Consider the following 27,212-nt stretch of genomic DNA (forward strand, 5'->3'; position numbering starts at 1 on the left):
GCCGCCATATTGCCCGCTATTGTCGCGTACTGTCGCTTACTGTCGCTAGCTCCACGGAACTTGCACCATTGTGAGCCTTCTTCTTTACATGGCGGTTGGCAACCAGCTTTTTGGTGCATTACCGCCACCATCTGAACTGGAGTGTGGATCAAAAGGTCAACCTACACCAGAGAATGTCTAATAATAAAGGCCTACACTTTCTTACATTTTTATTAACTAGTGCAGTGTATGTCTATGGTTCAAACATGGGGGGGGGGGCATAATTCCAGGTAAGCATTCAATAATGAATACAGATAATATAATAAATGTGAAGTGAGCAGAATTTAAGCATGGCTGCATGTGACATTTTTTACCAATCAAAATGATATAATCCTAACAGCTGTTTTGAGTCAAGGCTATGCTATTGACAATTACTTGTACAGATCATTTTTACAGTTACAAATCATTTCTACAGTTTCAAAACGTGATACACACATTTGAGTCTAATATTCTTCCATAAACTCCCTTCTTGGCAGTCTGTCATTCAAATGAGTTTATTAGGTTTCCATAATGTTAGTCTCAACAAAATCTCAGGGAAGAAGGATCAGCTTTATCAAACTACAGAAAAAAAACATGAAGTAACTCTTTCAAAAACTAGATGTACCATATAGCAGTAGCCTACAAAATATGACCGCCGCTCAGTCCTGCACATTTTCTCCTCAAAAATAAATCACTCAATTTGTCTCCATCCCCTCTTGCAACTCATGTTATGCGCATATAACTGTGTGAGTGAGTGAGTGAGTGTTCGCTCATGAGTGTGTGTGTGTGACTGTGTGGTGTTCGCTCATGAGTGTGTGTGTTTGTGTGTTCAAGCCGTGTTTTTGTGCCAGCGTGTGTGTGTGTGTGGGAGGGAGCTTTTCACCTTGGCAACTTGGACCAATGATCCCACAATTCTGACTGGAAACGTTTCCGCATAGGATGCTCTTGTGTTTCCTCGCATATCGGCCCTTCCACCTCCCTCCTCTCTTCTCAGTCTCACCTCCTCTGAATGCAATTAGATAAACGAGACAACCTCGACGCAGTGGCGTAGCCAGAAATGTTCAAATGGGTGGACACAGAAAAAAACGGGTGGGGAAAGCTCATTTGATTGAAGAGAGGCCTAGATTAGATACAAACCATACAAACATTAATCATAAGCATGTTATATTTATGACATAAAAGTGGAAGTTATTGAACGCATTTGATTTTGAAGTTTTACTAAGTGTGTTAAATTAGACACTGTATGTAAAACATTTAGTTTGGCACACTTGCAGAATATTAATGGTTTCACAGATTGTGTTTCATGGATTGCTGTGTTTAAGCATTCAGAAAAATGAAGAGGTAAATAGTGTTCCAGTTGCCTGTATTCATTCATAGTTGTGAATGGGTACATTTATTTTTTATTTGTACCATTAATTAATTCAATCCTTCATTCATTCATTTATTACACACAACTAGAGGCTTGATGACTGATAAACTCAGCCTGGTCAGTAGACAGATGGTCAAGCTAAACTGAGAGAGGTAGTATGGTATCTAACAGCTTTATGAGGTGAATTGTCTTCAAAACCATAAAGATAAGAGATTGATTGTGACGATGTAGTGAAGTTAAAGCTGTTGCCCTTTGATTCTGTGGGAAAGAGGAACAGTGCAAATGGAGTGGGTGCCTGGACACAGAGAGTCACAACAACCCAACTGAGCAAATGAGGAGGTGAGTGGATAGAAGCCAAAAGGTTTATTGGGAAGGTTGTGGAGTTGTGTGAATTGTATACATTTACTTTATGAAATCTTAACCAAATGCAAAACAAAATGCATATAAATGCGTACTTTGCTCTCCTTTTGTGATAAAGGTTTTTCTTGTACACCTAAGATGGCTGAGCGCAACCCTACACGAGTGGCTTTCGTCATTTTCTCTCTGGTTGCACACCTAATTGCAATGGCATTCAACACACTGGCTTCAATTGGCAAACCATCAGGTAAATAACCTCCTTCAGTAAAAGAGCACAACAGGTGGAACATAGACATGGTATGACTGTTAAAAAAACTGTTTTTTTCCCTTTCAGGTGTTTTTCAGCAAAGCACAGAGGATGTCACACAGAAGTATGTGACAGCCATCACACCTGCTAAATGGTCTCTGTTTTTCTGGGATTTCACCTATGTCTGGTTGCTGTGTATGCATATTTATCTCCTGGCAGGACTCTACAGAAGGTGAGTAATCAGATGTCTATGAATAGACTCTTAAATCAGATAGGAAGTCTACGTTGTATGTTTTCAGCACCTTAACAGTTTTAAGTGACCTGTTTTGCCCCAATGACTTATGTATGACCTCAAGACTGCTAATCTGTTCACAGAAGAGTTTACTCTTGGATGTACGTGTCGCCTGCAGTGCTGCCATATGCCTTCCATGTGGTCTTGATAACAAACATCATCATGAACATTTCCTATCTATTCCTGTTTGACAGGGAGTAAGTGGTCTTCAGACTATTTTAGCTAATCATGCGCCTACAAGCAACTATATCTCAGCTCACATTTGGTTCAGAGAGTGCTAACTTCAAAGCACAAGGCTACCTAGAAAAATAGCTTTTTTTTTACAATGTGCGATGTAGTTTACATTTTTATAGGTGAAAGGACCTTTGCATACCTTTTTCTGTCTGATCTTGGTGTCCTCGTAACATGTTAGTGCCCTGAAATAACAGTATTTTTACATGCAGTGATGAGTTAATGTTTTGCATGTTGGTAATTTTGTATGTGTATGTCGTACTGTAGGTTGTTATTGGCATCTCTGGTAATGTCTGCGACGATGGCCTTTACAAACTGCCTTCTAATGTTCTTCTCCTGTTACGGGGTCAAGGTGTACGGAGCCTGGCTGAACAAGCACCACTCTCTTGATCTCTGGCTTCTTCGTATTTTGGTAAAAATGAATGTTATCAATACAGTAGGCCAATTAGTGACCTAGAGAATAAATAAACCTAGAAGGACTGAAGGAAAAAAGAAGGAAGGAAAAATAAGAGGATGTTTCTTAATTATTTTATTTCACAGGTGCAAAATGGGGTGGCCATGTATACAACATTCACAAGTGTGGCTACACTTTTGACGCTGACAATTGTTCTGCAATTTGATGCTAAGATGTCTAGTTCCAACTCAGCAATCATCTCCTTGTCTTTCCTTCTCGCTGCGATCCTGATCTGGTAGGACTATAATTCTTATTCAGTTATTTATTTATGGGTCAGTGGCTGGCGGCATTTATAACCAGCTGTCTGATTCATGACTCATGCTGTTCATACTCTTCCAGATTAAATGGAAGTTGTAAAATCATGTCATCAGCATCATTGTGCTTTCGGGAACTGATATCAGAAGTGTTTAAAGCAGTCCAATTTCAGATAAGGATGTGGTTTTTACAGGTTTGTGGTGGAGAACATCTTGCTGGAGAATCATTTCCGCTTTGTCCTCTCTGTCTACCCTGTGGTGATCCTGGTGCTAGCTGGTATTGTATCCCACGAGTCCTCACCTGGCCCTAATGATGTGGTTTCAGGTGAGTTTTCCTGAATCGATTTCAGATACAGATTTTTCAAGTAGAGTTTCTGTTTTCTATATTCAGCAATTAATTACAGGAACAGATCAAATTAAACTTGTTTACCATGCATATCAAAGAGATTTGCTCCTGAAATAACAACATGTGATATGTGGGTCATTCTGTGTCAAATCAGACAAAATCCGGAACAATTGTCTCAGATTTTGCTCAAAGTTTGTTTACTTAATATTTAGGTCCCAAAACTAAGACCTGTGAAATATTTTTGTTAAATTCCAATGTTTTCATACATTTTTTTCACCCTTGATTTTGTATCATTTTTACACTCTTATCTTGGAGGCCATGTTTGGGCATGAATATCGTGAAAAGTATTATTCCTAGCCTGCCCAAACTTTGTAGGGTGGAAGACAGACATGTTCTCGGTATGATTGGACCATTACAAGTTTGTACTGCATGCCCATTAGTTTTATATAAGGTCCTATATATGGAAAAAAGTGCAAAATGTGTGATATTGAGGGTCTTGTAAACTCATTTGTTTTGTATCCACATGGCCCCAATCAGTATTTTGTCTGCAAATACAATACTTTATTAATGTTGAGCCAATATTTGTGCAACAAATGCACATGAATATATTAATCTCACTATGTCTCAATCAAATCTGGTCAAAAATGCCCTCCTCCCCCTCATCCGCTTTTGGTGCTTCACTACTTTCTAGTCTGCAATAAGTAGATGCAGCATATTGGGTACTGAAATATTATTTAAAAAAAAATATTCACAGGAATCCATAGAAATTGAATATGCATGTTGTTTTATTCAATATTAGTTGTGCAGATGTATAGTCCATCTTATACACACCCATTGAAGCAGCAAAGAAAATACTACATTTTGTGGGGGGAAGCCTGAAAATGCCCATCCCATATGAAGTTAAGGATAAAACAAGGTGTGACTGCATTTTTTGGTAATGTTTATAGAGCTATGGTATGTGGGGTAGCTAGTAGGAACACAATAATCAATGTTTATAATCATTGTGTGTATAAATTGCCAATGATGTACCATGTTTAATTCATACATAGCATTTACTTGGTTACATTGTATATGTATGGGTTTTCATTCTACTTTTACTATAGTACATTGGTAGCCTAGAAATCTAGAAGCAACCCTAGCGCCAGCAAATAAATTTTCCTCCCAGGGCTAGTCTAGCAACTCTCCGTTGGCTTGTGAGCTGGAAAAATTAAACTTCTATCAGGCCAATCAAATCGTGTATAGGCGGGCTTAACATAATGATTGATGGCAGAGTTGCAACGGTTTGGCTTAAATTCCATGCTACTTGAAAACAAAGAAGATGGATGTTGCTGTTGGCAAACAGCGTAACACGAGTTAAGCTTTTTTTTTAAGTTGGCAAAAGTTTGAACTAGCCAACTAGCTCCGCTGCTGGGAAAACGCATGGGACACATAGCACTGTCCTATTCCGTGCAGAGGGAATTTGAAAGACAACCGATTATCCCGCCCCTCTGACTGAGCACTGCCAACGGTGAGTGCCCAGACCCTACATTTTAATGTGGGTATGGCTCGTCAGGCTAGTACATTGGCACTTCATACACTAAATGCCCATACACTGAGCTACTTTCACACAGATTTTCAAGTCAAAATAACCGCCTCAGAATAATTCCAATTAATGAGAATGATGTGCAAACTTTGAATGGTTCAGTCATACTGAGAATATGTTTGTCTTCCACCCTACAAAGTTTGGACTGCCTATAAGTAACACTCTTCATTATATTAATGCCCAAACATTGCTTACCAGACAATGTCATTTTCAGGTTGTAGAAAACAAATACAAATAATACGAAGATTTAAACATAAATATTTTACAGGCCTTGGTTTGGGGCCCATTCTTGATACAGTCAAGGTTTGAACAAAATCTATGACGGTGCAGCATCAACCATATCTGATTTGACACGGAATGACCTATGTGTTAAGACAGGCAAACTAGGTTCACTTTAGTTTAGACAGCACATTGCCATATTCTGAAGGGGGCTGCTGGCTTGCCTAATGGTTGCACTGGGCTTTATAAAGGTCAGGCGTGGATGCGGAGTGTTTGCAGGCTTTTTAGTGGATTCTACTGCTAGGTGGTCTGTCGCCTTATGTGGGTGCCTGGAGTGTTCCTTGGGTTTTTGGAGTTCTTCAAGATGACGGGGGCTTTGTCTTGCCGCTGAAAAACAAGCAGGCCTGCAAGTTGCTGGTTGGCCCAGTCCTCAGAAAAGGCTTGCATTCTCGCAGGTCTCTCATTTTAGGATCAGCTTCACACACTCTTACCATGTTTATCAGCGCACCAGGCTAGGGTCTTCAGGTAGACAGATTTAATTTATTTTCATTAAACCCCTGCACCTGATTAATTGTGCTACAGTCAAGTGTGCCCTACACGTAACATATGCTTGAGTCAGAATGCTGTAATGTACACCATCTGTAACCTGGTGGTGAAATGCACATTGCTGGCTCATCTGTGACCTTCCCCTCTGTCCAGCGGCACTCCTGGGTGTGGCCTGCATACTCTTCCTTATAAGGATCACCTTGGTGGTGTGGCGCCACTGCAAGCACCCTCTCTACCCACCCGATATGCCGGTGATGTCACCAATTGAACTGGTCAGGACGCAGAACCAAGTGTTTTTCTAGATACAGGCAATGGGACGCAGGTGAGGGATAGTGGGGGTTAGTTCTAGGAACTAGAGGCTGGATTTGAAAGATTTGACTCCTGTCTTAACCCTTGTGTTACCCTCAAATCTTACCGAGATGCTTTATCCTTGGGGTCAATTTGACCCCAGCTAAATAAATCCTCAGAAAAGGATTATAATACCTATTGTTACACAGTTTTTTTGTGACAGGTACTTAACAAGAATGTAATAACCACCATCAAAAGCCCTACAAAACAATCCCACCCCCCACACCCCTTTATGAACCTTGGAACCACTGGCTGGCAATATTGCCCATCCAGTGTCAGCAGCCCAAAGGCTTGCTGTTGCTTCCCTTGACTTATACAGTCCTGCCAAAATGACTTATATGTAATATGTACTTGTGTATGTAATAATGATAATAACAATATGTTCTCATACTATTACAATAATAATATCCATATTGTGTCAAATATTCATGTATCCTATGTTTCATACAGCTGGGGTCACACTGACCCCAAGGAACATCAATGTACAAAATATTTGTACAGGACATTGAAAACATATTATTGTACAAATTTCATGTTAACTCTGTTGTACCCTTCAATTGAGGAAAAGTCATGAAACATGAAGCAAAAAAAAAAGTGAACCATATATTTTATGATGTTAAACGCTTGCCCAAAGATAACAGGAAGGTTAAATGCATTGGTGCTGTAATAATTGAATATCAGAGCATGTTGTAAAAGTCCAACATACATGCAGACTGCCAAAAGCACTAAATGCTTGTGGGAGGGAACCATGTTTCCTTAAAAGTTTTTAATAAAATTATGAAAGCAAACCTGGATTTATTGTGTTTTATCATTTATTTACTCAGATTTGTTGTATGAATTCATCTTATTTGGAACATTTTCATTATGATGTATGATGCATGAACTGCATTTGTTAGGCTACATAGTGTAATTACACTATGAACTGCATTTGTTAGGCTACATAGTGTAATTACACTATGAACTGCATTTCGTTGTCTCTGTACTTGTACTCTGCACAATGGCAATAAAGTTGAATCTAATCTAATGAACTGATGTAGGTATGGTAAGCAGAAGTTATAATTAAACCAAATTAAACAAATTCTGAACTCTAAACAATTAAATCAAATTCTGTGCCTCATGTTTCATCAGAATATTTTAATAGGAATACAGACAAGTGTGTGTACACACACACACACACACGGTAAAAAGACTAATCTCTCTCCATTTCTCTCTCTTCCTCTATCTCACTTACCGACCAAGCAATCATTTACAGATTTGTGACCTATAAAACACATCGGGTGCAAAGGTCAAAGTCTACAGGTTCAGGTGTATATATTCTTGTGGGATGTATGAGTTTGCAGAGAAGAATCCACCACCAGCTGAAATGGAGACAGGATACGACATGTGGTTCGGCACAAAAGAAGGGCGACAGGTCCTTAAGCACTTGGCGTGTGTCTGCCTAGCCATACTCAGCTTCACGGCATCTTTGGGCTTCATCTCCTGGGCCCACGGACCAAGCCCTCCAGGTGAGTCACTGCAAATGTCGTCTTGGAGGAACTCTCAAGAAAGAGACCATGCAATGTTATGCAATTCAGCGATTACAGGCGAAATAACCGCCTCAGAATAATTCCAACGGGCAACTAACCGCTATGTATCACCGTATTATGCGACTGAGGCTTTACTTGTGAATTGCTCTCAAGCCTTCAAAAACCCCACACCCAAAAATGACACTTGTTTTTTTTTTTTTATAATTTCCAATAATTCTAAAAGTGAGCACTTAACTTTGGTCTAGGGGTGTTGACAGCCCATATACATGAGCTGGATGGAAAAACTCGTCCACAGCCCCTCTACCCTCTAGCAGCTCCAGCCACCCTCCTTCACACCAAAGGCTCCAGCAAATCCCGGTACCTGGAAAGCTATGTTTAACCCTTTAATGCATAACCTGGGTCAAAAGTGACCCGGATGACTTGAAATGTTGAATATTTTTTTACCATTTTTTTTACCATTTTTTAACCATTACATATCTCTATTTTCATTTTTCCATTCTTTATTTTTTAGAAAAAGTCATTTATGTATTACTACCCCTTCAATGCGCAACATGGGTCAAAAATGACCCGCATTCATTTCCTATGCTTATTCATGCATACATGTGTTTATATTTGCAATATTTTAGGAATTTATTTATTTCATCAGTCAATATTCCAGATATAAATGTAATATCTTGTTTTTGATTATTACAAATCATAATTTTTAACTTTTTCCTTTTTTACATTAACAACAACACAGTTTTTTCATTACTTCGTCCAGTTTTCAGACATGGGTCAAAAATGACCCGCATTCATTTCCTATGGTTATTCATGCATACATGTGTTTATATTTGCAATATTTTAGGAATTTATTTATTTCATCAGTCAATATTCCAGATATAAATGTAATATCTTGTTTTTGATTATTACAAATCATAATTTTTAACTTTTTCCTTTTTTACATTAACAACAACACAGTTTTTTCATTACTTCGTCCAGTTTTCAGACATGGGTCAAAAATGACCCGCATTCATTTCCTATGGTTATTCATGCATACATGTGTTTATATTTGCAATATTTTAGGAATTTATTTATTTCATCAGTCAATATTCCAGATATAAATGTAATATCTTGTTTTTGATTATTACAAATCATAATTTTTAACTTTTTCCTTTTTTACATTAACAACAACACAGTTTTTTCATTACTTCGTCCAGTTTTCAGACATGGGTCAAAAATTACCCGCATTAATTTCCCATGCTTTTTCATACATAGCTGGGCATTCCTTTGTTATATCTAGTGAAATAATGTTTGTATCATTGAATATTGCAGTTCATTTTACAGTTGTTCAGTAAAAATCTTTTTGATTACTTCAAATAATAACAAATAGTTTTTCTATTACTAAATCAAGCTTACAGACATATGTCAAATGTGACCCCTGTGTGCACTTTTGATTAGAAGCAAAAACAAGATATATTAAAACAATTACTTTGATAAAAGTATTAGGTTGTAATTGTTTTAAACAAAATAACAACACATACTATAGTTGAAATATGCTAAATACACATATTTCATCCATCATATCTCGCTTTGTCACACATCACATCACTAATAACCAAACACACGTATTGAAATATAGTATAGAGACCTGTGGTGAATGTGTCCAAATAAACTGAAGCTGATTAAGTAAAACACATGGGTACACTAAATGGCCATTTCAGCACTACATGACACATGCAAATTAACATTACATGTTTGCCCTTGTACACAGCCCTAGTGCATTGGAAACACTGCTTTCAACTTTTAGTATTCTTGGTTTCTGTACAGCTCTAGCTCCTCTTTCACTTCACTTGTCCTTCCTCTCTGATGCCCTTTTGTGGCTCTGTTTGGTTTCCTTTTTCTACATATTTCAATTGTAAGTACTGGGTGAATCTCAATATCCCTCCCTCAGCCCTGAACCCTCAAAGACTTAACTGCCATCAGACCAAACGTGAAATTGATTCATGTCAGTTCTGTTTTTGAGGGTTCACAACTTAGGGGGTCTTGGGATTCAGCCTATATGTGTTTGGAAGAAGGAAGTGACCTCCACACTGCTTATCCTGTGTGGCATGACAAGCTCTTTGCCCAGCTTATTATCAGGGTATTTTGCAGTTAGTATATGCATCAAGTGCATCCAGTACATTGGACAAGAGCACTATAGACACATGGGCCATCTCTATCCCTGCTTTCATTAGTATGCTTACACATCTATGCAGAGAACATAAATATGGCTCATGGTTCCCTGGTCCAGAGTGCTGCATGTTGTCACCCCTCAATACCAATAGCGGTTTAACTGATCAGCATCCTGATTGTATCGGTGGAGTTACTATGGATGTTCAAAATGGAGCTAGGTGAAGTATTCTCATGACACATATGAAGAAGTGCATGCATGAAGGGCACATCTGACCTCCTGAGCTATATGGATATGAAAAGATGTTGGACAAAGAAACCACAGTCACAATGTGATATCAGACACGATAGTCAAGAGAAAAGGAAGAGATCTGACCAGTGGCGTCGTTAGACCTGGGCATTCGGGGCTATAGCCCCGGATCTATGGGCCGTCAACAACAACAAAAACTCTAATCGTGAATGAATTGTGTCCATTGTGTGCATTAACAGCAGCGCAAGACAATCTGACGTGATCTGGGCAGGTTTAGAATCATTTGTTGCAAAATGTTGCAATTTCAATTCTCCTCTACGCTATTACGCATTGCTGTTTCGTGCTTCTACTAACTAGCCTTAGCGAAATACGTGTATAAGGACAAATGGATATTAGAAGTTTATTTAGAGAAAAAAAAAGGGCAGAGCAGGGACAAGAAGTGGAAACTCTTCAGTGTGTCATCATCTCCCGCAACCCAGGAGGACATTTCGATCAGCTCAGTTTCAATATGTCGTGATTTACTATTGAATCACATGCGCAGTAAATATGGTAAACCTGACCTCGTTTGAGGGGGCTTCCAAGCAATGCATGTTGGGCTTGATTTTGACAGAATGGAACTTTTTCTTTGGGCAAAAGTTCGTGATATACAACCCAAATGCATTGCTTTCAAGGCACCCATAGCCCATTAATTGAAGGGGATGACGTCCGAAATGTTTATCCCGAGACAAACGCTCACACCTGTCAAGTGCACGACAGAGGTGCATGATGATGTTTATTCTACAGGCTATTTTAATGTGATATTTGGGGTGTTGTATGTGGTGCACTTTGGCAGAAGAGACGTTCTCCTCAGGGGCGCCTGCAGGAATTAATGCTATGGTACGCACGCACACCCACCCACCCACCCCCGCAAAAAAAAATAATTCACTCGTGAACAATATTTGTCCGTTTTAGGTCCGTGCATTGGTCAGTCAGCAAAAAAGTAGCCTACATAGCATAACAACATCCACATGCAATAATACAACGACAACGTCTACAATGACCTATTCATTTGGACAACTTGATACAGCCCTATACAGGCTAAAGTTACCTTTAGTTTTGTTCTAGCGTAACGTGACGTCTGGCTTTAGTGCAGTCTAACGTTCTGACAAGCACACCAATTGCCTACCTTGTTCTTGTCCATCTGGAATAACTCCTAGCGTTGCTGCCTCCATCCTTTCTGTTTTCGTTGTTTAAAACTTGTGATATCCATGATGAGTATTGAGTTCGTGAATTAGCTCAACATTGTGTGCTGATAACCATATAGATAGCCGAGTAAAAGAAAACAACAAGTACCTATTGCGTGGCTGCATGCGTATTCTCTCTCCTGCTCAAACATAATGTTTACACTAACTTTACGTAATAGAAAATGGTAAATAGCCTGATGGCATGCAGCTAATGGGATACTGTACATAGTTGGGAAGGTATGGTAGGCCAATTTGGTGTGAATACACACACACACAAGGGAAATTTTCTCTCGCTGTTGAGTAGCCTGATGGTACGCACAGTGTGTACGGACGTACACCTGCAGGCGCGCCTGGTTCTCCTTACACGGTCTTTAAACATCTAAATATTCAGAATGCCTTGACGTGAGTCATTACGATTGGCCTTCCTTTTCATTCTCAAAGTAGGTTAAAATTGCATGTTCATCAGCACGATTTTCAAAGACTGAAGACCTGCTGTAATAGGGCTTCAAAAGATGTATGGGACATAGCTGGGTGGCACGCCTACGATTTGGTGTAGAAAGCAAATAATTCAGGTCGGACACCTGCCGAATCACCGTATGGGGTCCTGTATATTTGGCAAGGAAAGGGGAATTGGCTATCGGCAGTAATGCCAGAACCTGATCACCCGAACTGAACACCCTTGGCTCAGCCCGACGGTCACACACTTTATTTTCTGTTGAGTTCTAGTCAGGTTGTCGGACGCCATCTCCCCAGCTAGAAACAACCTACGTCGAAAACCATTAAGATAGTCCAAAAACTTAACCGGAGACTCAGGACACTTCAGCTGCCCCTGCGAAAGTGCTAGAGCCCCATGAACCCTATGGCCAAAAGACCAAATCATTAGGAGAGAATCCCATGCTCTCTTGGGTTACTTCTCGTGCAGCCAACATTAGCCACGGGAGCCCTTCCTCCCAGTCTCCATCAAGCTCAACACAATAAACCCTGTGAAGCGACTTCAATAGATCATGAAAACGCTCCAGAGCACCTTGGCTCTGGGCGTGATGAGCTCTATTACGCTGATGTTTCATACGCATCTGCTCAAGCACCTCCCTGAACATGCGTGATGTAAGGTTAGAGCCTCCATCACTCTGTATGGTGTGAGGGCTACCAAAGACAGAAATAAACTGGGAAAGGGCTTTCACCACCGATCCAGTGGAGATGGTATGCAATGCGTAGGCAGCAGGGTATCGGGTAGACTGACACATCACCTTCAGAATGTAACCACACCCTGAGTTAGATGGTGGCAATGGTCCCACACAGTCAATTAACAAATGCTCAAATGGTTTCCCTATAGCTGGAATAGGGTAAAGTGGAGCTGGCTTTAACACCTGATTAGGTTTCCCCGTTAACTGGCATACATGACGCGTCTTAATGAAGCCTGCCACATCCTTCTTTAGGCGAGGCCAATAGAAGTACTTCATAAGACGGTCATAGGTCTTTCTTACACCCAAGTGCCCAGCTACATCCCCATGAGCTGTCTGTAGAACCAATTCTCTAAATTTACCTGGCACTACCACTTGAAACACTGGGTCCTCAACCCCCTCGTCAGTGTGGGAAGACCACTTCCGGATCAACAACCCCTCCTGAACAAAATACCCCCTTGCTGCATTGCGCAACGGTGGTAAAACCCCAACGAACAGATCTTTTAATGTTGCATCTTCCTTTTGAGCTGAAACAAAATCATTATGAGACAGAGAGAGAGGTAGATTAGGCAAAACAACAGACTTTAACTCACCAGTCTGAGAAACATCATTAGAGGCACGGCTCATAGCCCGTGTCACTGCACAAGCTGTAAAGACAGACAAATTCTGATGGCTAACATCACTGTCAGCTGAAATAGAGGGAGAATTATTAACAACAGGGGGCGGTATATCACGCCAGACAGGCTCTCCGGCTAGGTTGTTGCCCAAAAGGAGATGAACACCCTCTACAGGCAAAGAAGGGCGGACTATGGTTACTTCCCCCTGCACCAAATCAGACTGCAGATTGATCCTGTGCAATGGAACAGAGACAACCTGCAATCCAATCCCCCGCACCAAGACATTGTTCCCCGTGCTAGAGCTAGTAGAGAAAGGCAAGACAGCCTCCAGGATAAAAGACTCAGAAGCCCCTGTGTCCCTAAGTATTTTAACTGGCACCTGGACAGAACTACCCACCAGTGAAACTAAGCCGTCTGTGATAAAAGGAAAGTAGCCATTACCACAGGCTTCAACTGAATCAGCCCTACTGTTGCTCTCACTAGGCCCAGCAGAGCTCAGGCCTGATCGCTGAGATGATGTCACAACCACCACAGGTTTAGCCTCCTCAGCCACCACAACTTTAGAAGTTACTCCTGGCCCAGATGCAGCAATTGTGTTCTTTTAAACTATACTTATGCGTCAAAGCGAATTCATCAGCCACGACTGCGGCTTCCGCTGCTGTTTTCATCTTACGCTCAGACACATAAGTAGCGATACGCTCAGGGAGGATGTTTTTAAACTGTTCTAAAACAATCAAGTTAGACAACTCTTCAAATGTAGCGACTCCCACTGCAGAGCACCAACGATTAAAGTGGCTGTTCAGCTCTCTCGCTACCTCTGTGTAAGTCTGTTTCTCTCCCTTTCTCCAGCTGCGAAACCGCAAACGATAAGCTTCAGGAACTAACTCGTAAACTTTAAGCACTATATATTTTACCGTCATATATTTTTTCCTGTCTGCCACCGGCAATGCAATAAAAGCTTCTTGTGCTCTACCTACAAGAACACTTTGGAGTAGCAACGTTATCTCCGAGTCAGACCAGCCACGGTCATCAGGCACACTGTCAAATAAAGAAAAGAAAATATCTGGGTCTCTCTCGTTAAACTTCGGGAGCAACTTAACCATGTTGGATATATCAGGAGGACGCAGGCCCTCTAGGAGCAGTACCATCACCGTCAAGTAAAAGCTTACCTTCTGCGACCAGTTTTAGCCGTTCTAAAGCCACATCACGTTCATTCCTATTCTTTCCATTTCTAACTGACGCTCAGCTTCTCTCGCCGTTCAGCTTCCTTTTCTTTCTGTTGCATTTCTATAAGGGACCGTTCGTTATTTATAAACGGGGTCACCGGAGGGATTTTGAGTGCTTCAATCAAGTTGCATGACCCTCCCCTGCATGCAGGAAAATGTTCAATGACCCACCAACAGTCTTCTCAAAACAGACATGACCCTCCCCGGCCAATTGTCGATACCTTCCACCCACCCTGAAAAGCGCTATGAAAACACGTCAATTAAGCTATCGTTCTAAACTCACCCTCTGCTTTCTGATCTTACATATCACACTTCACCAAGATGGTGGCCATTTCAGTAGATTTACTCACTAACATTGTTGTGGAAACACAATAAGCATGGAAACTAAATGCACACTTCCTGCAACTGCATTAGCCTACTTGAAATAAGTTACTCCTCTAGTAAGTATTCACATGAAATAAAACAATAAAACATTGAGACCATTCAACAAAGCACACCGGGTAATAACAAATTCAACACATGAACTTGTTGCTATGGACTCGTCTCTAGGCTTCCTCAGTCATTAAAGCTGCCGAAGCTGAACATTATACAAAACTCAGTTTCTCAGACGAGCGTCAATTTGGGAGCTTGCTACACTCCTTCCTTCTCAAATGACTTGAAAAGGCAGTTTGCACAATTTCACAAATAATCACAGGGACCGAAAAATACCTAACATGCCAACTTTTTCCGGGTTTAGGCCTATCATTTTAACTTTTCCCCGCTGTCTTGCCGTTTTAATATTTTCCCGTAGAATAGCCCATATTACTGTAATACTCTCATAACATTAGTCCTGCATTCTGGCCTGTCTCTGTGTTGTCCTGTTGTTACCCTTGCCCTTCCAGAGAAACAGATGTATTCAAATCATCGTTTTGCTTGCTTGAATGCGAACTCAGAGTGATGTTAACCTACAGTAGGCCTATTTAAGTTAACGACGTGGTTGTCGTGAGAGCACGATTCATTGGCGCTTGCGGTGTTCGGCCGTAGGCTATGTCTTCGTGCGCACCTGCCAGTCTAAGAGCCAAAGAAATCCCCCTGTATATTCACTCCAAGTTGGCCTTCCATAACTAACCAACTCTACACTGTAGACCATAAACTGGCTATTTATATGACCAATTTGTTCAACTTTATGAAGCAGAATTACGCACTGCTACTTGGAACGTAACACATTTTTGTTGGCAGGAGAGAGAATGACAGCGATTAACAAATTGCACTTGTTGCTGGTTACTAATAAATAGGGCCTACTATATATTTTTTTGCAAACAACAAAAACAGAAAGGATGGAGACAGCAAAGCTAGAGATGGACAGGAACAAGGTCAATTGGTAGAAATGCTTGTCAAAACGTTAGGAGCTGGATGTGTGGATGAATGAAGCACAAGTATGCTTTATAAGCATGCACACTGTTTAAAGTTAGGATAGGCTACACAGTAAACTACAAGTAAACCAAAGTTAAATTTAGTTTTTTTATGGCTGGATAAAGTTGACCAAATGGATATAGGCTGTTAGGCGTGAATAAAGTAGGCTACTTTGTTGTTCCAACCCTTCCAACGTTAATGGGGACGGATGTTGACATTTTCCGTATTTTGCGTCAGAAACCCGGGAAATCTCCCTTATTTTCATTGTTCAATGTTGACAGAGCTATGGAACGAAAGAGAACGTTATATGGCGACAGAAAACAAGCCACTTTGATTTTTTGCTGTTTTTATTAACCTAATACAAAAGATGGGTGACCCCCCCCCCCCCCTCCTAGATAAAAAAAAGTTAGGTAACCCTCCCCTCAACAAAGAATAAAAAGACATGACCCTCCCCTATTTTCCTCCGGTGGCCCCGTTTATAAATAACGAACGGTCCCTAAGCACTTTTTGTTGCTCAAAAGTAAGTGACATTTTGGAAAACTGTCGAAAGAGGTGTCGACGTTGCTTCTCCTAACTCTAACTCCTCCATGATTAGAGATGCTGGTGATGGAAGAATATTCCTAATAACCAATTCTGCCTGAACTGATCTTATCTGGGCCAACTTCGCTGTTCTGGGTAAACCCAAGTCAAAATTATAATGTTCGCAAACTTGACGCAACTGATCCTTCTTTAAACTATTCAAAACCTCAACAGATGGAGCTGAGAAAAAAATCCTCCAAACTAGCCATACAAATGAGTTCTACAACCTACAGACATCAAATACAAACGATAAACGAGCTCACATTTTCTAATTTAAGTGTGGTCACAACACTGCGCATCAAGACGAGACAAAAGGAGCTGCCCAGCAAAACAGATCCCCTTCATGCAAACCCCGAGGACAGAGCTCTTTATTACACAATATCAGCGGCGCCTATACTTCCCCGACTATGTGCCGTTAAAGTAGCCCTCCACGACGGTGCCCTCTGCCCAGGACAAGCCATAAAGGCTTGGCGAGCACTCCCAAAGCTCTGATAAAAACGTAATTATCGGAGCTTTGTGAGTGCTCGCCAAGCCTTTATGGCTTGTTTGTTATTTTAGTTTATTGTTTTTGTGCAATCCTGGGCAGAGGGCACCGTCGTGGAGTAGTTATCCAAAACGTTATCAATAAACTCAAATCTTGTACGCAGCGCAGGCCCTCACTTACCAAACAATGGCCCACCGCAGATTCTTCGACCTGGCTCAATCAACAGCCAGGCACTCGTTAACAAATTCTTCCCCGTCTCACGCACCAACAACGAACCTAACAAAACTTCCGAAAACAATTAACTTTAAACTAATCCACATGCGTCTTCCCAATGATTCAAAGCCACGCATTTAAAGAATGAACTTGTATCGGATCTTTGCAGGCTCGGTATACAGCGCTTTCCAAATCAGACGCAACTGAACAACATGGATCTAATATATTTTAAGTGTTTTAACAATTTCCAACGCCTAGGCTATACAAAACGCAGTAATAAGCATTAAAGAAAAAATGCATATTTACCAATATCGTTTCATATCCCGGACGAGAGCACCCAATCTGTTACATTCTGCCTACTAGGCTATGTAACCAGAGAAGACCACACGGATTTTGTCGTATAAAAATATGTATTTATTTAAGTTAAAGGATTAACAACGTAGGTTAAGTAAAGTCAGTGTAAATGATAGGTTGGGAAATAAAAGTGTATGCGATATGAGAATTAAGGTGTCGTGCGTAAAGAAACAAATAGCCACAATGGTGCAGGAGAGGAGGATAAGCGGCGGCCTCCACAATCAGGTCTGGAGAGTTCTTAAAGCCCAAGATCCAGGAAGTAATCACACGCGTCGCGCCACACCTGTGCTTGGCCCACCTGTAGAGGAGACGCAAGACAGGAAATGAGCAACAAGGAGGAGGAGCCCGGCAGATCCGTGACAGATGTTAGTAAATGTGTGATGCGATCTAGGAAAACCTTTCACATGGTGGACTTAAACATTCTTGATTTTTACTCCGTTTCAACCCTCTCTCATGGGCGGATTATGAACTTTCAGGCCCCTGGGCCCAGATGTATTAAGGGCCCCCCACATTTTTCGTATATGTGGGAGGGGAGGTTTGGGGGTCCTCCCCCAGAAAATGTTTAATTTGTTTGATGTGATTTCCTGTATACTGGTGCATTTTGGGGATGGCCAATACTAAATTCAATCAGATTCATAGCCTACATCCTGATTTGTTGATATGGAGGCAATGATTCTATGCAAAGGCTTGGGCTTCAGGGCCCCCTGACCCCTTGGGCCCCTGGGCCTGGGCCCGGTAGGCCTGTGCAGTAATCCATCCCTGCCCTCTCTGGTGAAATGTCATCAAGTTAAGATTTTGATACCATCCTACCAACATTCTGGACACTGTACCCTAGCAAAATCTTGGATACCATCCTCCCAGAATCTTGGATGTTGCTAGGATGGTATCAGAATCATAAAATAAAATTGCACCATGTGAAGGGTTTTCCCAGATCGCATCATATTGTGTCAGGCATCAAAGCCTAATATTCTGATCAGGTCTCACTGAGTGCATCAGACCTGGTATGCTTGAGCGAATATGTGGTATAAAATGCTAAATAGTGATCAGAGAACAACGCTGGCACATCTGTAAGTTGTTTTAAAAATGACATTAGCAAGCGAATGAAGATGAATACAAAGTTTAAGTGTGGTTTAATTCTCTCTAAAGGGAGATGGGAGGTTCAATACATGTTTTACTCCCCAGACCTGTTTCAGCACATAGTGTAGTCCATCAGATCATCAAAACAATGGAGGAGGAAAATAAATAATCAAGACTTGAAATAAACCAATACAATATAATTATTATCTAAAACAATTCACAAAGCTGAAGGATCTTTGAAAAGCCCTTGCAATTATCATGGGCATTTGTTTCAGGGATTTCCCCATTTCATCAGTTTGCAACACACTGGGTACCCATTTAAGGGGGTACTCAATTCATCAAAAAATGCCAAACGCGATATACGAGACATTCGGGGCTCGCATTGGCAATGAGAATCCTTTCTCGATTGTAAATCAGTGTGGCATCAAAATAAGTTTGTGGCCACTATTTTAAGGAATTACATTGTGTTGCTTTAACATGCTCCATCACATTTGTAAGATTTATATGTTTGGTGGCTTAGTGCTATTGCTAAAACTACACCAGCCCTGATACCCAGAATGCCCTTTGGGAACTCTCTGCCAGAGGTGAACCAGGAAACTGTCAACTGCCAAATACATCACACTACAAGATGCCAGATGCACAATATTGCAAAATACCTTTGTACATTGCACATTGTAAATATTTGCTGAGGTTATTTTCGTCTTGCTCAGAGAGGTATTTGAGGAGTCAATGGTCTCTATTCTGTGTTGTTTGTTTTAGGTATGTTTGAGACCACTAAAGAGAATATGTCCAATGCCTTTCCCATTGAGGTTAGCATGGACAGATGGGCAGGCTACATGGACATTGCCATTCCAATCTTCAGCATGGTGGTTCTCTATTTGTCACTTTTCCTGGTCCTCAAAAGGTTTGTGTATTCAAAAAATATTTATGATTATATTTGTAGCAAACAATTAATCTTACCTTAACTCACTTTAAATTATTGAAAAAAAAATATGCTCATCATCAAAATTATTGTGTTGACACTGGGTTCCCAAACAAATAAAAACGCTAGCATGAGAAATATTTTGAGCGTAGCCATTGCCTGATTCGAACAGAGGAAAAGTGTTTTGATATACTGCAATGTGATTTCATTCCAGTAATGACTTTGGCCCAGTTTGCTGCAACCCTGAGGTCCACCCTCCCCGGTTCTATTTGACTTGGCCTGTGATCTGTGTCACACACATAGGTGGACTCTTTCTTTGGGATCGAGGGTAAGCCTGAGTTCATTGGCTTCCTTTCCCATCACTTGACTATGTACCAAAAAAGCAGAATGCTAAATCCAGCTCTTCTCTCTGCACTGAAAGCTGAACATACTGAACATACTGGTCTTAGCCGTTCCATTCACACATCTTTCTGTTCCCTTCTTCACCTATGAGTTCAATTGAATTGGTTAGTTTAAACAAGTTACCGTAATGATGCTTCTTGTGATTCATTCTTCTCTCATCAATTAATAATGTATTCATTCATAATTATGTATTCCACAGAGAGATTCTGCAAGCCCTCTGCCTGAGGATGTTCCCACCCATGCTAGGCTTTTACATGCTGTCTGTTTCTTACAACAACTTGCAGCGTTACAGACCGTGGCTCCATACCACCTCCTCAAAGCTTGCCTGGTTCACCTACTACGCAGTATGTATCCAGCAGCCACATCCAGTTTCATCTATTAGTAATATATATTATATATTTTTGTGTTTTATTTGACAGTGAAGTTTTGACAGGAGGGAGAGAGAGAGATGGGGTGGGATTGGGAAATGACCGCAGGTCGGATTCGAACCTGGGTCCTCATGAGCACCTCAACAGCACAGAGCATTACACTCAATCAAACTTATCAATCTCTGCCTTCAATATTACTCGCTGATAAAAACTTGCAGAAGTCTAACGTTGTCATGGTTGTAAAACTAATCTTAACCAGAGTCGCTCCACCTAGAGATAATCAGGTTTTAAAATCACTGATGTGTTTGCTTGAGAACAACAGAGTTGAGGTTTATTCTTTGCCGGCAAGTGACAGGGATGTAGAATATTTGTTTATGCGAGAGGGACAGAAAAGTAGCCATCCAGCAAATACAAGCAATATAGGAAGATGGGGCTTAGCACAGGACCAAACACTCCTGGTGGATAAGAGAAGGATATAGCAAGTTCCACAGTGTATTGTTATGATTGCTTTGAGACCAGACATGGCGTTGCATTTAGAGTGTGGTAGAGTCAGTGCATTGTTTACTTTATCAAGCTAACTATTCCCTTTAAAGATCTGATGGAGGAAGCCTTTGCTTTGCTTAGCCTATGCAAAACTGGTAGCAGAAGTTAGGGAACACGGCTGGCAAGTACACACAAGACCAGTGGAGATAGGTGTTAGGCTTTGTAGGCCAGGGGCGGAGCTACGTGGTGGCCAGGGGGGGCCACGGCCACCACTGGTCAAAGCTTGGCCACCCTGCTGGCCCCCCCAGCTCCGTTCAGTGAAAAGTAAAAAAAAAAAAAAGAATTGTTGCCGTTTGCAAAGCAGGGACTGAACCAATTACTTCACTCTATCTACGACCATTGGCCCAGTCAGGAAGTGTAGCCTACGGTTCTGATCACATCATGAGTAGGCCTAGTGCAGCAGCAGAAGCAGCGGGACAATTCAAGTCATCTGTTAAAAACACTTGACAGTAGACTAGGCTAGCCTACTACTTAACCTCAGTAACAGGTGAGTTGATGAGTTGGAACATTAATGCTAATAAGATGTTAGAATGTGTCACGAATCATAGCCAAGTGAGCTGCGTTGGGCTGTCCTTGTTAGGTAGCCTAGGCTCTGACATTGATGTGTGGGGCTGATCAAAAAGAATCGGATGCCCACGGGAACGCTGTTACAAGAATATTTCGATACAATTCGGGTGAAATGCAAGCATATTAGGCACATATCTCCAGATGGCTCCAGGTAGGATAATAGGGCCTAGCCTAGGCTACTTTATAAATACATAATTTGCTGACTGCGTGTGGTTCTTGCCATAGCTGGTCAGGCAGAGGCAGGCTGCTTTGCCTGAATTCTTTGTTACATTGCTCCGAAACTGTTCATCGCAGTCTGCTTCTGCTCTTAATTGCGTGACAGAGCAGAAGTGGGGCTTTCCAACGAGACTAAACACTTGTCTGTGCGATCAAGTATGAAAATAAAAATAAATATCATGTAATTAAATAAAATTTAAATATTTACAGTTCACCTGCGCACCCATTACTCTCGTTTGAATTACTCGCGAACCCGTGATCGCATAGATATGGCAAGCATTTCAGAAGAAAGAGGAGACACAGGGCTATCTATTGGTACCACGTATATCGTTCCTTCTGGGCTATAAAAACAGACAACGTGACTGCAAAATAAAATAATGTACAAAAACCAACGCTGCACACCCATTACTCTCGTTTGAATTAGGCCCTACTCACGAACCCGTGGTCGGATAGATATGGCACGCATGTCAGGTGAAAGAGGAGACACAGAGCTATCATTTGATACCAAGTGCATCCGTCTGGGTTATAAAACAGACGAAATGACATCAAAATAATAACTTCATATAGCTCGACTTAGGCCTACCCCACGTTTTTGTGTGTTGTGGTGGCAAAGCATGTTCATAATCCAACGCTATCATGTGTTTCTCTATGGCAAAGCATGTTCATAATCCGGTTTTGAGATCCTAGCAAATTCCTGCATGGCATCCAATTCGAGACTCACATTGCATCCCAATTTATTCGACAAAGAAACACCTTTTTGCCTTCACTTTGTTCATGACAATGCAGTAAAAAGTTGTTTTAGAATCATCATGAGTGTTCACACAGAACATGCAAACTCGGGTTCAGTCAGGTCAGATCAGTTCGTGTCACAGATATGGAGCGCAGAAAGGGCTTTTTTCATTGCTGTGTCAATGGCACTTATAATGACCAGGATAACTGCTTATAACTAAAGGTAGTGAGAATGGCCAAAAGTAGAGTAGCCATAGGGCTAAATAAAAAAAAAATGGCATTTATTTCCATAAGGCACACACCACATATTTTTCACATTTGCTCAGCCCCAGAGAATCCCTCCACCATGGCAATGATATTGCCAGATTCAGAACAGTCTGCCCTATGCAAACATGTGCCAGCTTGCAGTGGTGAGATACATGTCAAAATATAAGAATTTTTATAATACACTATTTGTATTTTTATGATTTAAAAATCAAAATGAAATCAATGCAAGTATTAATACATGAAATAGTGGCAGATCTGGGTAGCCTAGACTCTGTTAAAAAACAATATATAGCATGTGTGTATGGCACTTACATTGACCAGGATAAATGTTTCTAAGGTAGTGAAAAAGCCCTTAAAACAGTCTAGGGTTCTAAGGGTTAATTTCTTAATTCAGAGCCATGTTACTTACAGCCAAGTACTTGGAGTGGATATCAGAAAGAAATATAGTTTGACCATCAGTATGAGATCAAATATATACATACAATATTTGTAGTATTTATTATTGTTCTTAACATGAGTTAACATAATTTGAATAAAACTGATTAAGTAAGGTGCATTATCATAATATTTTTTATTGGCATTGACCTATTTATGGAAAATATGTTGGAGTGGCCAACAAACTGACCTGTGTATCAGTGTTGGCTTTGCACAATTTATTGCCATTATTAAAATAGGCTTTCCTAATCTTCAAAACTTTTTGAGTAGTTTTCAAATAGTAGTTTTGATTCCCAAGTGCCACCCCCCCCCCCATAAAATAATCCTGGCTACGCCCCTGATTGTAGCAAACTCAGCCACAGTCACTGAAAGGAGTTGTAAAAGCTGCTGAGGCTGCTGAAAAGGCAAACCAATGGTTATATTGAAAGCCCTCACACACTACTTGGGGTCATGTTGTAACCTGAAATGACTCCCTCCCTCTCTCTCCCTCCCTCTCTCTCTCTCGCTCTCTCTCTTTCTCTCTCTGTGTTTTCTGTATTGCAGACACAAAACAGCTTGGCCCTGTCAGCTTGGTGGAGCTTAATTGATGCTCTGATTAATCTGGGTGTCGTCCTGAAGTACACCGTTGGCCTGCAAGATCCAATCGTCAGCTGTGTGGTACTCACACTACTCTTCCTGGCCATGCTTCTATGGTAAAGACTGTGTGTGTGTGTGTGTGTGTGTGTGTGTGTGTGTGTGTGTGTGTGTGGGTGGGTGGCTATATGAAGGTCCTGCTCAAAACCTTTTCATCACTGTTTTGAGTATCATGCCATTCATCTAAGTGTGATTCCACTGTAAAATGTCATTGTAGCATTAATGTTTTTCAATTTGGAATCCAAACGTTGAATATACACAGTATTCGATTCATACATACAGGTGTTTACTTGTACCATAGAATGTATAGTGCCGGATAAAGCCTACCTTGAAATGAAAGAGAGTAAACACCCCCTGTACTTTCTTCAGGTTTATCCTTGAGACCTTTGTGTTCATGAATTATATCCACTACACTTTCACGGTGTACCCAATCTTAATCGTGGGACTGGGAGCAATGTTTACCAAAGGATACGTATTGCTGGACATGGCACCCAGCACCGTTTACTCTGGTAAGATGCATATTTAAATTGAAAGAGTTGATACAGTGCATTCAGGAAATATTTAGATCGCCTTTTTTTGGTTATGTTGCTGCCTTATGCTAAAATAGTTTAAATTAATTTCACCCCTCATTAATCTACACTCAAAAACCCATAACTACAAAATTAAATAGGGGTTCTGAAGCTTTTTTAAATACATATATATATATATATATATATATATATTTAATTTTAAAATGAAAATGATTAGGTAGTAGGATGAGCGTTGCCCGGTTTCCTCCAGACGTGATGCTTAGAATTGAGGCCAGTTCATGAGCTTAGTTCATTAGAGCAGAGAGCCTTGTTTCTCTGAGGATCCAGTCCCAGACAGCATTTGTGGTCCTTCTTTGCAAAGCCCAAGCAGTCTTTCCTCTGCCTCTATCTGGCCACTCTGCTATGAAGTCCTGAACAGTGGAGTGTGGCAGTGATGGTTGCCCTTCTGGAAGTTTCCAGAATCTCTCATGGCCCTTCTTTTTTTATTGTTCAGTTTGGCCAGGCAATCAGCTTTAGGGAATGTCCTGGTTGTTCCAAAAGTTTTTTTTATTTTAAGAGCTATGGAAGCCTTTGTGCTCTTCAATGCAGCAGAATTATTCTGTAGTCCCAGATCTGTGCCTTGACACAATCCTGTCTTTGAACTCTGCAGGCCGTTCCTTAGACCTCAGGGCACGTTTTTTTCTTTGATATGCATTATCAGCAGTGAGACCTTATGTAGACAGAGGTTTCCCTTTCAGATCATGCCCAATCAGTTGGGGGCAGGCCAGTCCAACAACAATTAGGCCATTAGAATCTTTGTACAAACAGGCTCTGAAAGTATTTGACAAAAAGCCATTAAGGTATCATCATTGTGAAATACTACTCAAACGCAATCTACTTACCTTTGAACTTTTAGAGTATTTTCAAATCTGTGCATAGGTTACAAAAATTTAAAAGGCTTGGCCCCTACCTGTCTGCGCCAATTTGTCTCCTACCGTGCCGCTGACTCTGCAAGGTCAACTAGAATAGCTTCCATACACAATTGCACTGTACCCTTTCGTTCTTCAGCCTTTGGACAGGCGGCTTTCTCTCTCAATGCCATTACCCAATGGAATACCATCCCAGACACTATAAAATGCTGTGGCTTGTTCAGTAGCTTTAAAACTAATCTAAAAAAAAATACTTAAAAATCTCTCAACAGTGCACACACAATGTTAGTTAATCACACGTGTGTGCGTGTGCGTGTGTGCGTGTGTGAATGGGGGCTGTTGAGTTGTGTGCGTATACTGTATGTGTACCTGTGGAACAAATGTAACTTATTGATATTTGCTACATGTTTTTTTTTTTTACTTATTGAGCGATGTTTTGTTTTTAAAATGTTGTATTTGTATTTGTGCTTGTATATTATATTTGTGTTTCCTGTGGGACCACAGATGTAAATTAGCCCAAGGCTAACTCTGGTGCAATGCATCAAATGTTTACATTTATGTTTTAATTGCACACTGTCCCTTACAAATAAATTGATTTATTTTTTTTAAATTGAATTGGTGCGATGATCAAGAGAAATGGAAAGTATACTGAAGCAACATTTCAAGAATCGAGTGTAGATTGATGAGAGACAAAAATAAACAATTTTAACTCAACGCGTTAGTTTAAGTTAAAATAGTAGTTGTAAGTATTATAAAGAAAAATTTATGAAGTTCTACTGTATTAGATGTAATGTATGCATGGCCTCAACTTACTGTGATCACATTTTTGAATGTTTTTGGCGTATAGTTAATCATAATTATTGGGTATAATCTCCCTCCAGGATTCCTAATGCTGGTGGCGACAGTGATGAACTGCATCATGTTGTGCAGACACTGCTGTGACTCCAGACTTCAGTCCTCGGATTCTACTCTCAAACTCGCCTTGTCCAGGCCAGAGTACTGCCCATCAGTGAGCCAGTCAGTAGACATGCTGGGTATGCAGGGGGTTCAAAAGGTTCAAAAGGCCTAAGAGTTCAGTGATTATGTGTGATTACACAAAGGGGAGATGTGTAATTGTGACCCTGTGGTACTTATCTTGGGTAATATGAGGTCAGTGCCAGGCTGTAAATCTCTGTAGCGGTTTCCCATTGGATAGATGGGATACTTTTGCTTACTTGTGTTCCTTTTTGAGAAGCTCAAAATGAAAGTGAAGAAGATGCTACTGAAATACATTTGGGCAATTACATTGTGGCATATTAATGCCAAATCACAAACCCCCAGTTAGAACCCTGTGACCATGACAATGACCCTGACGATGAGGTGAAGAGATTGATACAGCTGCCGTGTTCCGCTCATTCGTCTTCTATTTCTAAGTGACCACACAGATGGTCAGAGAACTGGGTACACATCAGAGAACAGACATCAGTGTTGGAATCAGTTCTTCCTCATCTCACGATATTATTTCAGTTTGCATGGTACAGACAAACCTTCATGGTGTTCATGATGAGTCCTTTTACATATTATCTTTGATCGACTGAACAGGTTTCTCAGATAGCAATGAATGTAAAGTGTTTTTTTTATTATTATTGTTTTTCCTGCTTTGTAAATTTTGTATTGTTTTTGAATGTGTAGTAAATGCATAGCCTAAATGAAGTATTGTATTTTTGATGTGTAGACCTCTGAATATTTGACAGATTCTTCATTTACACAAACACACATTTTCAAAAAATACTCCTGCAGTGAGATTGACCAACATAGAACTGGATCTTGAATCAGTTTTGTTCAGAATTCTTTGAACCTTGGTGGTGCTATCTAGTGAACCAGCCCACATTTCCACAGTTTTGAACAGAACCTAGGTTGCCTCAACAGATGGTGTTGTGTGCATAACTGACTTGTTGAATCAATGACACATCCAGGTCGCTGGGTCTCACCGACCCACTTGTCAGAGAATTGAATTATGTACTTCACAATTATGCCTACAACCAGCAGATGGCAGCACTTACATGGTCTTAAGTAAATTCACTGATCTCATGGCTGTCATCAGAGAATGCTAGAATAAACAGACACAGCTCTACAGAATCATAGTGTTGTTGGATGTGGAAATAAATGAATAAATTAAA

The 27,212-nt window shown here is 40.7% G+C and overlaps 2 protein-coding genes across 2 annotated transcripts; both read left to right on the top strand.

Moving 5' to 3' along the window:
- Positions 1–1,718: 1,718 nt before the first annotated feature.
- Positions 1,719–6,483, top strand: LOC121687872. Its single transcript, XM_042067013.1, has 8 exons — positions 1,719–1,726; positions 1,886–1,991; positions 2,079–2,223; positions 2,367–2,480; positions 2,782–2,926; positions 3,055–3,203; positions 3,417–3,547; positions 6,069–6,483. The coding sequence occupies exons 2-8, from the start codon at positions 1,886–1,888 to the stop codon at positions 6,215–6,217; spliced, it is 939 nt and encodes a 312-aa protein (XP_041922947.1). The 5' UTR covers positions 1,719–1,726; the 3' UTR covers positions 6,218–6,483.
- Positions 6,484–7,572: 1,089 nt separating this feature from the next.
- LOC121687869 lies at positions 7,573–26,745 on the top strand. Its single transcript, XM_042067007.1, has 7 exons — positions 7,573–7,768; positions 19,293–19,437; positions 19,670–19,783; positions 20,057–20,201; positions 23,526–23,674; positions 23,985–24,124; positions 25,935–26,745. Exons 1-7 carry the CDS (start codon positions 7,588–7,590, stop codon positions 26,120–26,122), a joined length of 1,062 nt encoding a protein of 353 aa, XP_041922941.1. The 5' UTR covers positions 7,573–7,587; the 3' UTR covers positions 26,123–26,745.
- The last annotated feature ends 467 nt before the right edge of the window (positions 26,746–27,212 follow it).

Source organism: Alosa sapidissima, chromosome 17 (assembly GCF_018492685.1).
Source record: "Alosa sapidissima isolate fAloSap1 chromosome 17, fAloSap1.pri, whole genome shotgun sequence".
In the NCBI taxonomy this organism is placed as follows: domain Eukaryota; kingdom Metazoa; phylum Chordata; class Actinopteri; order Clupeiformes; family Clupeidae; genus Alosa; species Alosa sapidissima.